We start from the raw sequence: 15,557 nt of genomic DNA, 5'->3' as shown, positions 1-15,557 counted from the left end.
TTTATAGAACACAAGAGACAATCGTGAGCTTCACAGTTTTCTACAGAGAAAACCTTTTCATGTGGTTAAAAACACAACCTTTAGAAGACAAGTTGTGTCATAATTAACTTAATTCATGATTGCAGACATGATCTTTCTGATTAATGTTGCAGGTTTGGCTTTAAGTTAAATTTAACAGTAGTGCTTGTCAACAGTTGTTAACTCAGAAGGATCAACCACATCGCTGGGATTCACAGATTTATTCCAGTATAATAAATTACAAATTATTTTCCCTACAAGAGATCATGAAAGATTTTTAAATTAAGTCAGACTCTGTTCTCTAATAAGTTTTTTTTAATACACAAAGTCATTTCATTAGCTGAATAAAAACAATTTCTTTCCTCCATCAGTATCCACCAGTCCAGTGTTGTTTTCAGACATGGATCAATAAACATACTATACATACTTTAATAAAATGGAACATGTTCTTAAACTCTTTTAGGTGGGAAAAGCATCAAAAGAGTTAAAAAATACAAACTTTAGAAGACAGGTCTGGTCAGATTCCCTGATTTCATGATTTTTCTTATAGGTTTGACTTTAGAGTCATTTTAACAGCAGTTTTTAACTCAGAAGGATCAACCAGTGTGGTGAAATCCATATTTAATTTAGCATAATTTAGTACAAATGCTTCTTCCTACATAAATAACTATTTTAAATAAATGAATAAGCAATTCAGTGTTGGTGTACAGAGTCAGGACTTAGCTGTAAATGTTCTGACTCTAGTGTTGGTTGATGTCACCGACATCACAGGTAAAACTCTGCAGTGCCAGCAGAGATGGAGCATGAGGACGGGTCTGATGGTCTGGTCTCTGAGACCATAGATCAGGGAACTCAGGCATTTAGGAACAATAATAAGACAAATATAAAGAAGAATCTGGATTATAACAGCTGAAGCCCTGTCTAGGTTTGTAGAGACAACAATGAGCAGTGAACTGTGTATAGTTGAAGACATACTGAGGCCCAGCTGCACCAGATGCAGCAGCAGAGTCTTACGAGCCCTGTTAGCTGAAGCTTTGTCCGTGGAGGCTGATTTAGCTGCTACAATAATACCAACATAGGAGAAAGTGACAGTTACACCTGCTAAAGCAAAGAGAAAATAGGTGGAGGCTTTGTCATAAAGTTGAGACACTGGATCAAAAAGTAAATTATCTTTGCCACAAAAGTCTGTCATCATCAAGTGCTGCAAATCTTTGAAGTGATCCTTTAACATCAGATTTAACCGAGTCAAAAAATTTAGTGAACTGAGGGCCCAGACTACACAGATAACCACCACTGTGTTTTTTATTGTGATGATGGCAGCATGCCTCAGTGGATAGCAAACAGCTACATATCTCTCCAGACACATTACCACCAATGTGAGAGGTGAGATGATGTGTGACAGATTATTTAGTGCTATTAGGACACAGCATACAGTATACAGCAGTAATACTCGTGCAGCAGACAGTAGATACATGATTTGACTTTGTGCCAACTGCACTGTGTCTGCAAAGAGAAGGTTAAACAGAAGAATATAGCGAGATGTCTCCCTAAACACTGGTTTACTCCTCAAAGTGAACAACATGATCCCATTAATGAAGAGACAGATGCAGCAAGGCAGGGTGGTCAGAAGGGAAAATAACACAAGTCCCGCTAGTCCCTGTCTCTGGATCCCAACGGTGGTGTTGGTCTGAGTTTGATTTGTGACGGACATTTTAAACAAACATTAAATACATTTCATTTCAAACACAACACAATGAAAACATATATTTAACACATACAGTGTCCTAAAGACAAACCCATCAGCATTTCTCCTTTTCACACTCCTCTGGCCAGAGTTGGTCTGCTGGAGTTACTTTACCTCCACGTAGTATTTATGTTATCTGCCCACAAACACACACCCCATATGAGATCATTCCTCAGAAACACACCAAGGAACTATTTGTGATTGTTTTCCAATCCCTCCCTGTAAAGTTTTCTGGCTTCAGCCAACAGGGAAGGAGTTTAGAACCAAAGGCCAAAAAGGCCTAATAGGACACTTTCTTCAGCTTTGTGTCATCCCTCATTGCCGTTGTCCACCAGTAAGTTTGGGTATTACTCAGTGGTGTAGTCTAGTTAATTCTAGTGGGTATACTCTGACACCCCCCCTGCGCTCTTATACATCACTGTGATGGGGATGATCCTGTCATGGGGATCCTTCGCACCAGGAGTTTTGCTTGGACTGGAGGTTGTTGTCGTGGTGATCGCCCTTGTCACAGTGGCTGGGGGTCCTGCACTGCAGTCCTACAGCTGTGATGTGGACTCTGGTCCGCCCTGATCTGGATGGTTGCTGTGCTGGCCTCTGTGGAAATGGGTGGGCTGGCTCTTGGTGTGATCGGTTCCCCAAGATATTGTTTCCTCACAGGGACGTCAAGCCAGATGTTTAGTACTTTTATTATTTTTGTACTAAGAAACAGAAATGAGGGGGTTCATGTTTGTGTCTAACTGAGGGAGGGGGGCAGCTCTTTGTACATGTATGTGGGTGTCTGTGTGACTGTGAGAGAGACAATGACGGCTGTGTTTTTAAATTGCTTTACTTTGGTGTGTGAAGGCTTGTTTTACTTTAATATGCATACATACATCATGTGAAGCACTTTGTGTTGCCTTTGGCAAGAAAAACGCTTTTTAAATACAGTGTGATGTGAACTGATTAACATCTGCACTTTAATTAACTACTGAACAGCCACTGGCAGAACAAAACAAATCCATTTATAATAAATAGAAATTCATGAAAAAATATAGAGGCAAAAATTCCACTCTTGGAATAGCTAATGAGACAAATAAGTTATTTATTTGATGGTGTACAAGGTGTCCTAATTAATTAATTAATGGACATTTAAGATGACTTGTCTTCATTTTTATTTAACTATTGTAACATGCAAAGAGTTAACTTTGTACATTTATATAGTTTCTACCAGCTTTAAATGTCCAACATTTACCTAGCTTTCCATTTCTCCACTTTAACCAAGGATACAGACACACAGAGAACAACTACCTCCCTTAATTTCCACAAAACCACGAATTCCACTCACCGGGGCCCCGTTTCAGAAAGCGGGTTCAACAAATTTTTGAGTTAAAAGCGCAACTCTGGGTTGACCAACTGTGAGCTGTCAAACGTTTTTGCTTTTTGAAATGGGTCATCAGGCTCCTTTCTGAACTGTCAGCGTTACCTGTAGAGTTCCTCGAATCAACAGTGGAAACAGCACAAGTAGCAGCAGCTCACTGAAACACTGAAACTGTGATTTGACTTTGTTTTCTTTTCATGTTTTTTTCTCCATGTTCCCTCTCTATTAACTACTTGTACAGCCAAAAAAAATCTTCTTCTTCTTTTCCTGCTGCTGCAGTTTCTTCTTCTTCCTCTCATTCGCTTATTACTCTCTAATTCGCGGTTGTCTAGCAACCAGCCACCAGCTGATAGGAACGCAGGTCAGGATCAGGACATATGGCCAAGCTGCTTTCTCTCTGCGGCGGCTCAACGTCACATTTGACGGAATTCCTCATGGTCTAAACGGGCCGGCTTCGTGGCTAATTTATAACTAGGAAAGTAAAAGTTATGTCACGAAACATGTTGATACGCGTCTTTGCGCATTTTTTAGTGGTTATACGGAAATTTGGAACCTTTTCTAGTAGGTATATGGCGTATACCTGCATATCACATAGCCTGCACCACTGGTATTACCACCACGATAGGCTTTGACCATTGTATGGCACAGCTCCAGCTGGCCACCTCAACAATGGAGGGGCAGAATACAGCCCACTCGTTCTTAATGCCCCCCGTCTCACCCAGGACACAATTGAATTTCTGCTGGAGGTGGGAGTTGTTGCTCCTAACGAGGCCTCTACCAGACATTCCCAACATAATCACAAAACATTAGGGTATGCGAGACCTGACCTACATTCTTCAACTCATGGTGTTTTTTTCTTTTTTTTTTTTTTTCTATTTTTTAACTTGTCCTGTCCAGCATCATAGCAAGCAAAATGATAATCTGGTTGCTGTATCGTGCTGAACAAATTTGCTCTGCCAAGGGGAGGCCTATGGGTAAGGCTCCTCTTGATAATGTGATTAATTTATTTATTTATTTACTTTAAATCACGGAATCTGTGTAAACTTGCTGGACCTGACCGGAGGGGACAGAAAAAGATGGAAATAGCAAAAAGAGCAAAAGGGAAAGAAGAAAGGATACAAAAAGGTCACAGACAGAAGGCAACGACCCTTCAATCCACACCATCACCAAACAACAAACAACAAACTGTTACACCTGTACATGAACACACCAGAAAATTTCCTACAACTTTTACAAAAGCAGAAACACACACACAGAAAAAAAATAGTCATTAAGAGTTTTTAAATAATAACCAAATCAAAAAGACATAATAGCGACCAGATACTAACTCACAGGAAAAATAAAGAAAAATAATTATCCCTTAGTATTAAAACCCACTGGACAACTCAGTGACTGTGTCAGCATGCAGAGCATGAGAAACAAGGGGTGATCAGTGATGAAGAGTGGTGAGTGAGATCATGCAAATGCGACCACGCCTCCACGGAGGCCAGAGGCAGACCAGGGCCAGAGGCCCGGGCCCCCAGCAGCAGACCTGGAGCACCAACCCTAGCAACCCCACCACGAAGATGACTCCAGCCCCACCCGAAGGGCGGCAGAGGAGAGCCCCAGCAAGAGCCCCCCACGGTCCCGGGGCACAGGTCCCAGTGGGCCAAGATCAGCAGCCGCCGGCCCCGCCAGGGACCGGCTACCCAGGGCAGCCCAAGTGAAGGGCCCAGGGCCCCAGTAGCCCAGAGGCAGCCGTCCCACCCCCCAAAGGTAGAGGGCCCGCAACATGCCTAGAAGGACCAGGCCCCCCCAGACAGCCACCCGGCGTAGGCCAGCACACTCCCCGATGTTCCAGCCGCACACCCCGGGAAGCAGGGTGCTATCGGCCCCCTCCCCCCACTCCCTACCTACTCCAATCTGCACCCTATATAACCCCACACTCACACCCTCCCCCACGCCGCACCCACAATCACTCACCACCACACAGTCACACCACACACAACCCACCCACCATGCCCCGTGGGGGACATCCCAGGCGGACCAGAGGACAGCGAGCCCCAAGCACCCCCCCTTGACCCAACACCCACAGAGCCAGCAGCCCACCAGCACAGCCACCCTGGGACCCGGCCCCGGGGCAACCACCTCCCCCCACCCGCCCTCGGCCACAGGGGGAACAGGGGTGTGAGAGGTCCCCAATACTGTTGACTGTTTAGATAGTGTGTGTTGTGTGCAATTAAAATTGAGGGGCAGTGACCGCAATGAGCCAGGAGCCGGGCCACCTAAGTGGCCCCGCCCGACATGCACCGCATGCCATGCCCCCCAGGTGTTGTTTATGCATTGTGTTTCTTGTGTTTTGGTGTCTTGGTGCAATTAAAACTCAGAGGCGAGTCGCCACGGGGTGCATCCAAGGAGACCACTGAATGGTCTCCTCCGTTCCACCCCGCATGGCTCCATGCCTCCCAACTCCGTACGTGTGTGTGTGTGTGTGAGACAGAGAGAGAGGGACGTAAGAGGGGTCCGGGGAAGCAAACTTCCCTCTGGATGATGAGCCTCTAGTGGCATTAGGCAGCCCCGCTCCCCAGGAGGCCCCCTAGGGCAAGACAGGCCAGGAGAGGCCATCCCCCACGACCAGGCCACTCAGGGACCACAGCCACTGAGCCGTCATTAACCCCAGAAAGTACCCACCCTCCCACACCCCTAACGGGGAATGAGAGGATGGGGACAGCGGCAGACCCACGGCTCACCACCCCCAGGCCCGCCCAGCCCCCCCACCACAAGTGCACTTAACCCCGCCTCAACCACACACAGAAACACATGCACACACCTATTTCCTTGCACACTCCCGCTCATCCTAACTAATATATGCCCTCTCAGCCCCACCCACACAATATAAACATTCACACAGCATTCAACCCTCCCACTCTCACTCCCCAGACACACCCCCACTCATCCTAACACATGCATACACACGCACACAAACATACCCCCACATCCACACAAACATCCAAAGTACAGACACACACACACAACATACAAGCATCCCTGTCTCACACCCCAGCACCTCCCCCTATAATCCCCTGAATCCCACTCAGCCCTCCTTCAAACCCCTGCACCCCCCCTGCCCCCGGGCCATACCCTGGGTCCCAGGGCGTCAACCAGACACCAGGGCATGCACCAACCCACACCATGGCAGTACATCCGGGCAGGCCCAGACCCCCGGCACACACGGACCCCACCACCCCGGAGGGAGGAGGACCACCCCTGGGCACCAGAGCCCAGAACCCCCGCCCAGCCTGCCCCTGAATAGCCCGGCCACCTGGCCCAGGACCGACGCCCACCAACCCAGGCGCCACCAGTGGCCTCACCCCCCGCCACGAGGCGACTCCAACCGCTGGCCCCCACAGCCCCAGACGAGGCCAGACCCAGAGCCACCCCCACCGCAGAGCAGCCCGGTCCCGCACCACGGGCAACCACAAAGAACCCGCGACCACCAGTTACTCCCAGCCATTTCCCAAACCCCCATAGCAATGAGGTCACAGTCCTCCACCTACACTAAGTGATGGAACTAAGCACAGGGGACCAGAGGGAATGAGATTCAGCTAAATAGTTCTTTGAGGAGGCAGACTTTGTCTCACTACTGATGTGGTCAACTAAGAGATTCCTAAACTGCTGAATACACAGATTATTTTTGTTTTTCCAGTTCACAAGGATAGTTTTCTTTGCAATGCATAATGCTGTGCGTATCGTGTGTGCAGAGTTAATTGCCATATTAATGTTGCCCAAGTCACCTAGTAGACATAATGCGGGGATTGTAGGAATATTACATTTAAACCATGTTGACATGTCCACACATACCTGAAGCCAGAACCTGTGGACAGGTGTGCAGGACCACAAGGCATGGAGAAAGTTGTCAAGTGTGTTTTCATTGCAGTGTGTGCAGATGTTTGATTGTGACAGACCCATCCTGAACATCCTTTGTCCTGTATAATGAGTTCTATGCAGAATTTTGAATTGTATTAGTTGCATATTTGAATTCTTAGTCATTTTAAAGGTGTTTAAACATATTTGTGACCATTTATCTTTATTAAAGTTACTGAATACGTCCCCCTCCCATTTTGAAGTTGGAAGACAGATTGAGTCTTCTAGTTTGGATAATAGTCTATGTTTTTGAAAATAGCTTTGGGGCATTGAGATTCATGAATTCTGCCACCCTAATAGGTAGCTGTAAGTTTAATTGATTAATTGTATATTTTTTACATATAATAGATTTAAGCTGGTGATATTCTAAAAATGTTTTGCCACTGATTCCATATTGTGAAGTGAGAATATTAAATGACAAGAAGTTTCCATTTTCTATGATATGTTCTAACTGTTTTATTCCTTTTTTTTCCATTGAGTGAAATTAATCAGCTTTTTATTTTGCAGGATGTCAGGGTTGTTCCAGAGGGGTGTAAACTTACATGGAAAAAGTGAGGATTTGGTTATTTTTAGAAAATCCCACCAAGCCACTAAAGAGGAACTGATATTGATGCTTTTAAAACACTTATGTGTTTTGATGGTTGAGCTGATGAATGGCAGGTCAGAGATAACCAGATCCTCACACAATGCTTGCTCTACATCTAACCATGATTCATCCAGACTGCTAGGTTTAAGCCATTTGGAGATATACTGCAGCTTGTTAGCTAAGAAAACATGATTAAAGTTGGGTAGCTCCAATCCGCCTCTATCTTTAGTCTGTTGTAAAGTTTTTAGACTGATACGTGATGGCTTATTTTTCCATAAAAATTTAGATATATGTGAGTCCAGTGACTTAAACCAGCTGGAGGTTTAGTGGGTATCATTGAAAACAGGTAGTTTACTTTAGATAGAACCATCATTTTAACTGTGGCAACCCTCCCCATGAGTGATATGGGTAAGCGCCTCCACCGTGAGAGATCATCCTCTATTGCTTTAAGTAGCTGGACATAATTTAGCTTAGTCAGTTCTGATAACCTGGGGGAAATGTTTATACCTAGATATCTAGTGTTTCCAGACTGTATTGTAGTATTGGGTGTGTTTTGTAGGTCACAGTTGATGGGCATAATAATAGTCTTAGACCAGTTAATAGAGTATTCAGATATTGATGAGAATGTGTTAATAAGTGTGATTGTCTGGGGGAGAGATGTCGGTGAGTTCTGGAGGAAAAGTAATACGTCATCAGCATAAAGACTTATCTTGTGTTCTATATTTTTGGCATGGATTCCTTTAATCTCTTTGTTTTGTCTTATGGCAGCAGCTAGGGGTTCAATAAAAATAGCAAAGAGTGATGAAAAAAGCGGGCAGCCCTGTCTGGTGCCTCTCTGCAAACAGAAGCTTGGAGAGGTTTGATCATTGGTCTTCACACATGCATTTGGGTTGTTATATAATATTTTTATCCAATCTATGAAAGATGACCCAAACCCAAATTTGTTTAACGTTGCAAATAAAAATTTCCAGTTTACTCGGTCAAATGCTTTTTCTGCGTCTAAAGAAATGACTGTGGATTCCAGATTATGTACAGTAGAATAATCTATGATGTTAATTAATCTACGCATGTTCGTAGAGGAATGTCTACCTTTAATAAAGCCTGTTTGGTCAGGATGTATTATTAGAGGGGTTATTTTTTTCTATTCTTCTGGCCAAAGCTTTGCTAATTATTTTGAGATCTACATTTATTAATGAAATTGGACGGTAACTGGATGGAAGTGTAGGGTCTTTACCTGGTTTTAATAGTAGAATAATATTGGCTAGATTCATATTTGAAGGTATTTTTTGTTTTACCCTTATTTTTAATATCATATTGTAGAAAGTTGGTGCCAGCATTGTCCAGAATTCTTTGTAGAATTCTGCTGGATAACCATCTGGACCTGGAGCTTTATTGTTGGGCATATGCTGGAGAGCTTCTTGGAGTTCGCTGACTGAAAGGGGGGAATCCAAGACCATTTTATTTTCATGTTTTAATTTTGGAAGATTGATGTTACTAAGAAATTTATCAATGATGTCATCTGTTGTAGTTAGCTGTGATGTATATAATGTTTTATAGAATTCTTTGAAAGTATTATTTATCTTGTCAGGGTCGTGGCTGATGTTTCCTTCTGGATCTCTGACAGAGGAGATGGTTGTTTTCTCCTTGTTTGTTTTTAACTGATTAGCCAAGAACCTTCCAGATTTGTTGCCATGCTCAAAATTCTCCAAGCGAAGTCTTTGCACCAAGAATTGCGTCTTTTTATCTATTATTTCATTAAGTTCAAGTTTAGCTTTCCTGATAGTATTTAGTGTGTGTTCTTCTGGGGAGACACGGTAAGTGTCATGGTGTTTTTTTAATATTGTAATTTACTTGACCACTCCAAAGATCCAGTTTTCCTGTGCCTCTCTGAAGGTTTTGGGTGACATCGTCTCTTCAGCTGAGGTGGAAGTTGATGCAGAGAAAACAAGGACTGTTCAGGAATTCACTGTTCCCCAAAAACCTCCAAGAACTACAACAGTTTCTGGGAATGGTAAACGGTCTGTACTTATATAGCACTTTTATCCAAAGCACTTTACATGTACGTCACATTCACCCATTCACACACACATTCACACACTGATGGCAGAATCTACCATGTAAGGCGCTCAACTATGACCCATCAGGAGCAATTAAGGGTTCAGTGGGCCTAAAACTAATAACTCGCTATTTTTTCGCTTTATTGTGATACAGGATATAGATACAAATGTTTTTAAATCTCCTCTAAAACACTGTGTAACTGTTGAATTCAACATTATCATGTGTATTGATCTGATTTTATAAATCAGTGTATTTAATTTTATTTACAATGGTATACATTTTATTTTAGTACAAAACAAAGTGCAGATTGGTTTAAAATGTTTCACTACATAATTAAAAACTGTTTAAACATTTATTTATTTATAGGTTCATGTTAAAATATGCCTTTTGCTTAAAGTTAAAAATGTTTACAGATGTTTATAATTTCATAGTTTTATTTTAAGTTAAAAAGTAAAACCCCAGATTCATTTAGTTAATTCACTGTTCTTGTGATGTTTTCTGTGTGCTGCGGGGAACCGGAAGCATAGAAGAAGAAAACACAGGAGAAGGAAAAAAACGGGGTACCTCGTGCTGCGGCAAGAAGACAGTGAGCGTGAAAAGACAGTAAAAGTGATCACGGCAAATCCCCTTGGGCCTGGATAGCTGTCCTTCGTTTCAGTGGATTGCCGAGGAGTTCATGAGTGACCTGGATCACGAGGGAGTGAGTTGAGCCGTGTTTCCAGGACAGAACAGTGCACGCTGCACTAAGCTAACGTGGAAGCTAGGGCCCGTGATGTTAGGGTTCCTGTCTGTCTCCCGTGTGTGTGTGTGTGTTCCTGGATAGCCCTAGGGTGTGTGTGTGTGTGTGTGTGTCTGGCTCCCTCTGTCTGTCTTGTGTGTCATGTCTGTTCTCGGCCAGGAGAATTACCAAGGCAGCAATCACCTCACCTGGGCTGATCTCCACACCAGGATCTCATCCACTAATCAACCAACACAGTATTTAGACACCGGACCTTCGGGTCGGTTCGGGTCAACATCGTGCTCTCGGGTAACCACGTGGAGAATATACAGTTCCTAGTCATTTCAACACCCAATACACCCCTCATCAAAAATATATTAAGGACTCTTGTGCTGCCAACATTATTCACCCCTCTAAGTCTCCTGTAGAGGCTGGGTTCTTTTTTGTCAAGAAAAGGGATTCTTCACTCAGGCCCTGTATTGACTACCGGGGTCTCAACAGGATCACAGTCAGAAATAAGTATCCCTTGCCATTGTTAGACTCTGCGTTTACCCCCCTTCAAGGATCCACCATCTTCACAAAGTTGGACCTCCGTAACGCTTATCACCTGGTACGGATCCGAGAAGGTGATGAATGGAAGACGGCTTTCAACACCCATTTGGGCCACTTCGAGTATTTGGTGATGCCCTTTGGGCTGACAAACGCCCCCGCCGTTTTCCAGGCCCTGATTAATGATGTCTTACCTGACTTTCTTAACCGGTTTGTCTTTGTATATCTAGATGACATCTTAATCTACTCCAAGACCCTGGCCGATCATCAGGTCCACATCCGCCAAGTGCTGCAGAGGCTGTTGGAGAATCGGCTGTTCGTCAAAAAGGAGAAGTGCGAGTTCCACGCCTCTCAGGTCAATTTCCTGGGCTTCATATTGAAATGGATTTCGCGACAGCTCATTCTGGACCCTGATTAGGTCTCCCGTTTTCATCGGGACCACCCTGCCAAGCCTGGTGGGTCACCTGGGGGCGACTGTTGAAGGGGGGGGGTGTAGAGCCGTTTTCGGATGTTTCCCTAATAAAATGACTTTTCCAAGTCGTGTACACTTTCGTTCACCAAACGGTGACAAATCGATTTGTCATGTACACAAACTCGACTTTTGGGACATGTCCTGGAAAAACGGTTTGAACTCTAGATGGCGATCAAGCTCCCCCGTTCAGAATCTCGTGCATGAACTGGAGTATGTGTCCATGCGCAATAATTCTTGTCCCTTTTTTTCTTTTTTTTCTAAAAAAGTCCCGATTGGGCTGCCGTTTGCAGGGGACCCTCCAGGGGAACTCAGAGAGTGCCCCCTAACGACGGCAGCTCGATCCGAGGAACTTTTGCCCAAAAGTGGTCCGGGGTCCCGTTTGACGTTCGATTCCTGTTCAGAGGACGTTTGAAAAAAAGGTATTAGCCGTGTACACTTTTTTCAAACTGGCCTAGCTCAGTAATTTTTAAAGCTACAGAGCTCAAATTTGCAGCAGTTGTTCTCTGTATGACCCTTTTTCATGCCCCCAAGTTTGAAGCAAATCCGAGAAACTTGAATTTTTGCCTCCGAGACAAGGTTGGTCAGCAAAAATGTGAAAAATTCAGCTTTGTCCAATCATCACCATTTTTGCACCACATCTTCCTGATCCCTCTGGGAACCACAAACTCCAATTTCAGCACAATAGCTCAAAGTATGTGGGAGAAGAAATGTGAACACGGCTAATACTTTAACATTGGAGGTCAGGTTGAGTTCGAGTACACGGGCTGTAACTTGGTCATACTTTGTTCTAGAGGTCTGAAACTTACTAGGTCGACTCAGATAAGCTCACTGAGTGTGTGATATAATTTCCAGCTCGATATCTTTAAAAATGACCACTTTATGGCCTCTGTACTCGAACTCCACCTGACCTTCAATGTTAAAGTATTAGCTGTGTACACCTTTATTCAGTCTGGTCTGGCTCGGCCATTTTTGATGCTAGAGAGCTGAAATTTGCACCAGATGTTTTTTGTGTGACCCCCTTTCATCCCCCAAGTTTGAAGGAAATCTGAGAAACTTGATTTTTCACTTTATCTTGGAATCAAGCCTAGTATGCATGGTTCATTCGGGAGTACCAGGGGCCCGACCACACTTAGTGAATATTTTATAAGTGTTTCACTGTGGAATATACTTAAACTATACTTATAACAGGGACCTAATAAAGTATTTATTTCATGTTTTCACTTAATTATACTCACTTTTACACCTTTTTTCATAGAGTACCAGGGGCACAAACACACTTAGTCTATATTTTATGCATTTTATGCTGGAGTACCAGGGGCACAAAGGGGACTGTCTTCTACCATAGGGACACAACAGTGTTTATCAAAGTTCTCCACTCACTTTTATTCATTTTAATGTTTTATTCTAGAAGACCAGGGGCACAAATGGGACTTTGTGTATGTGTTTCACTGTCTGGTACCAGGGGCACAATGAGTACTTGGTCATATCTCGGCCATGCTTGGTGCAACATACTTTTTACACATGTTCCTCGAGTCCTCATGAGTAGATCCTGTGAGTTTCAGCACAATCCGTGGAGAAATGACCGAGTTATGGCCCTCGGTGCACCGCGCGTTCCTTCTCCACCGTCTCCCCCAGCAGAGCGCTGCAAGCCCGGCTAGAGTGTGCTCTGTCACCTGCTGATCCGCGGTCTCCAAACTCTTGCTCATAACTCCATAACCGTAGGTTCTGTGAGTTTTAGCTTGGTCTGTGGAGAAATGAGTGAGTTATGGCATTTCAATGCGGTCGAGTTCACCGGGGCGTTCCTCCGCCTTCTCCCCGCAGCAGAGCGCTTCAAGCCGGCCAGCGTGCGCTCTGTTACCCGCTGCTCCGCAGTCGCCCAACTCTTGCTCATAACTCCATAACCGTTTGTTCCAATTCTGAAACTTTACACACCAGTTCCCTAAAGTCTCATGAGTGTACCCTGTCAGTTTCAGCACGACAATTCAGCGGAGAATTGAGCGAGTTATATCCGACTGTCCATTGTGGTTTTTCCCCATGGCGTTTCTCCGTCGTGCCTTGCAGAAAAGCCCTGAAACTTTTTACACAGGTTCCCCAACGTCCCAGGAGTAGAGTCTGTGAGTTTCCGCTCGGTCCGTGGAGGAATGAGCGAGTTATGACCTCTAAATGGGGTCGTGTTCACCAGGGCGTTTCTCCGCCGTCTCCCAACAGCACAGTGCTCCTACTCGGATGGAGTGTGCCGCGCGAGTCAGTCAGACTTCTCTCGCTAATAACTCGCCAGTCCTTGGTCAGAAAACTCTAAAACTTTTAACACAGCTTCCTCAACATCAACAGAATGTGTCCTGTGAGTTTCAGCTCGTTCTGTCCAGAAATGACCAAGTTATAACACGCTGTACACGAACTCCACCTGACTCCCAATAATAAAGTCCTACACATGTACAGTGGGTTTCAATCTGTCATAACTCGGTCACACATGATGCTAGAGTGCTCCAATTTGCAGCATTTGTCCATTGTAAACCCCCTATAAGTGTTCCAAGTTTGAAGAAAATCGGACCAAGTACCGTCCAGTTATGTCAGTTTGAAACCCACTGTACACAGCTAATACTTTATCATTGAGTGTCAGGTCGAGTTCAAGTACACGTCTAATAACTCGGTCATGATTGGATGTACAAAGCTGAAACTTTAAAAATTAAAACTGGGGGTCCTTGTACCATGTACCACAAGTGTGTGAAGTTTGGGGTGGATCAGACAAGCAGAAAAAGATAGCCAAGTGTGTATTTTTGGTCACTGTTGGGGGTACGCGTGCCCTGCCTTCCCATAGCCTAGAGGAGACCTGGACGAACGCATGGATACCAGGCACGTCACTCTACGCCCTTGGGGGAGCCCGTGAAGGGCGCCTGAAAATGGCCCAAAATCAGCGTTTTCGCCCAGTAGTGAGGTATTCCGACCACAATGGCACTAGGGGGGGTACTGTTAGGGTTTCTGTCTGTCTCCCGTGTGTGTGTGTGTGTGTTCCTGGATTGCCCTAGTGTGTGTGTGTGTGTGTGTGTGTGGTGTGTGTCTGGCTCCCTCTGTCTATTTTATGTGTCATGTATGTTCCCGGCCAGGAGAATTACCAAGGCAGCAATCACCTCACCTGGGCTGATCTCCACACCAGGATCTCATCCACTAATCAACCACCGGACATTTCTACACTCCTCGCCGGATCGTCCAGTTACTTACTTGGTATATCATGGCCTCTCTAGTTCTCTGCCTTGATCCTACTCATGTCTCATAACCCTGTCTTGTGTCTAGATTCCTGGTTCTTCGGATTCCGTCAGCCCTGCCTGCCACACCAACCTCCTGGATTGTTTCCCTCCCGCTCTGATTCACTTCCTTCTCCAGCTCTAGCCGGCTCCACACAACACTTTGTCTTCCATCTGCTCTGTCTGGTCAGCCGTGAACCACTGTGGTCCCTGGATCCTGCACTTGGATTAAAACTGTTCTCCCTTTTATCTAATTAACCATTTTCTGTCGTCTGGTTGTTCAGTGCCTGCATCCTGGGGTCCAGAAACCATTGCCTGTCTGACTCACCGTAACAGGTGAGTCTGACTGTTTTACCTCGTTACGAGCGGCACGGAGAAGAGACGTGTCGCCAGTGAAGGACCAGCAGTTGGAGATGACCGGGAAGAGGGATTCTGTTGCACATGACTTTTTCCTGCGAAGATGAGGAATAACTGCAGACTGGTATGATCACGGCACCCAAATTAGTTCCATTCATTTGAGCTCCAAGGCGCGCCAACAGTCTAAACTGCAAGCTTGCATTAATAAAAAAAAAGTAAAAAACACAAAACCAAAAACTCAGAGTGCACTCTAAAAGAGCTTTGATCACACAGACTAAAAATATTTTATTCTTATTGTTTAATTATTGTTGTTCCTTAATACACAAGAAAATCTTTAATTGCATTTGTGTGTTTCTCACTTTATTTCATTCCTTCAGTAATCTACACTGTAATATATATATATATATATATATATATATATATATATATAGTTACTGGTAATGTACAGTACTAATTAATATTTTTTGTTTATATAGTTTCTGGGCAATCCTCTTTATTGCCACATTTGGGAGTGTGAGTCATATTATACCCTAGATATAGTTTTATACATCAG

General features: G+C 44.4%; 1 protein-coding gene and 1 long non-coding RNA gene across 2 annotated transcripts; one reads left to right on the top strand and one right to left on the bottom strand.

Moving 5' to 3' along the window:
• Positions 1–730: 730 nt before the first annotated feature.
• Positions 731–1,729, bottom strand: LOC121653986 (odorant receptor 131-2-like). Its single transcript, XM_042007792.1, has one exon. The coding sequence runs from the start codon at positions 1,727–1,729 to the stop codon at positions 731–733; it is 999 nt and encodes a 332-aa protein (XP_041863726.1).
• An 8,445-nt stretch (positions 1,730–10,174) lies between these two features.
• LOC121654515 lies at positions 10,175–15,209 on the top strand. The gene is made up of 2 exons (XR_006012967.1): positions 10,175–10,435; positions 14,984–15,209. It is a non-coding gene; the product is annotated as an uncharacterized LOC121654515 (long non-coding RNA).
• The last annotated feature ends 348 nt before the right edge of the window (positions 15,210–15,557 follow it).

This window comes from Melanotaenia boesemani, chromosome 15, assembly GCF_017639745.1.
Source record: "Melanotaenia boesemani isolate fMelBoe1 chromosome 15, fMelBoe1.pri, whole genome shotgun sequence".
Classification (NCBI taxonomy): domain Eukaryota; kingdom Metazoa; phylum Chordata; class Actinopteri; order Atheriniformes; family Melanotaeniidae; genus Melanotaenia; species Melanotaenia boesemani.
This window is presented reverse-complemented; position numbering and strand designations above follow the sequence as displayed.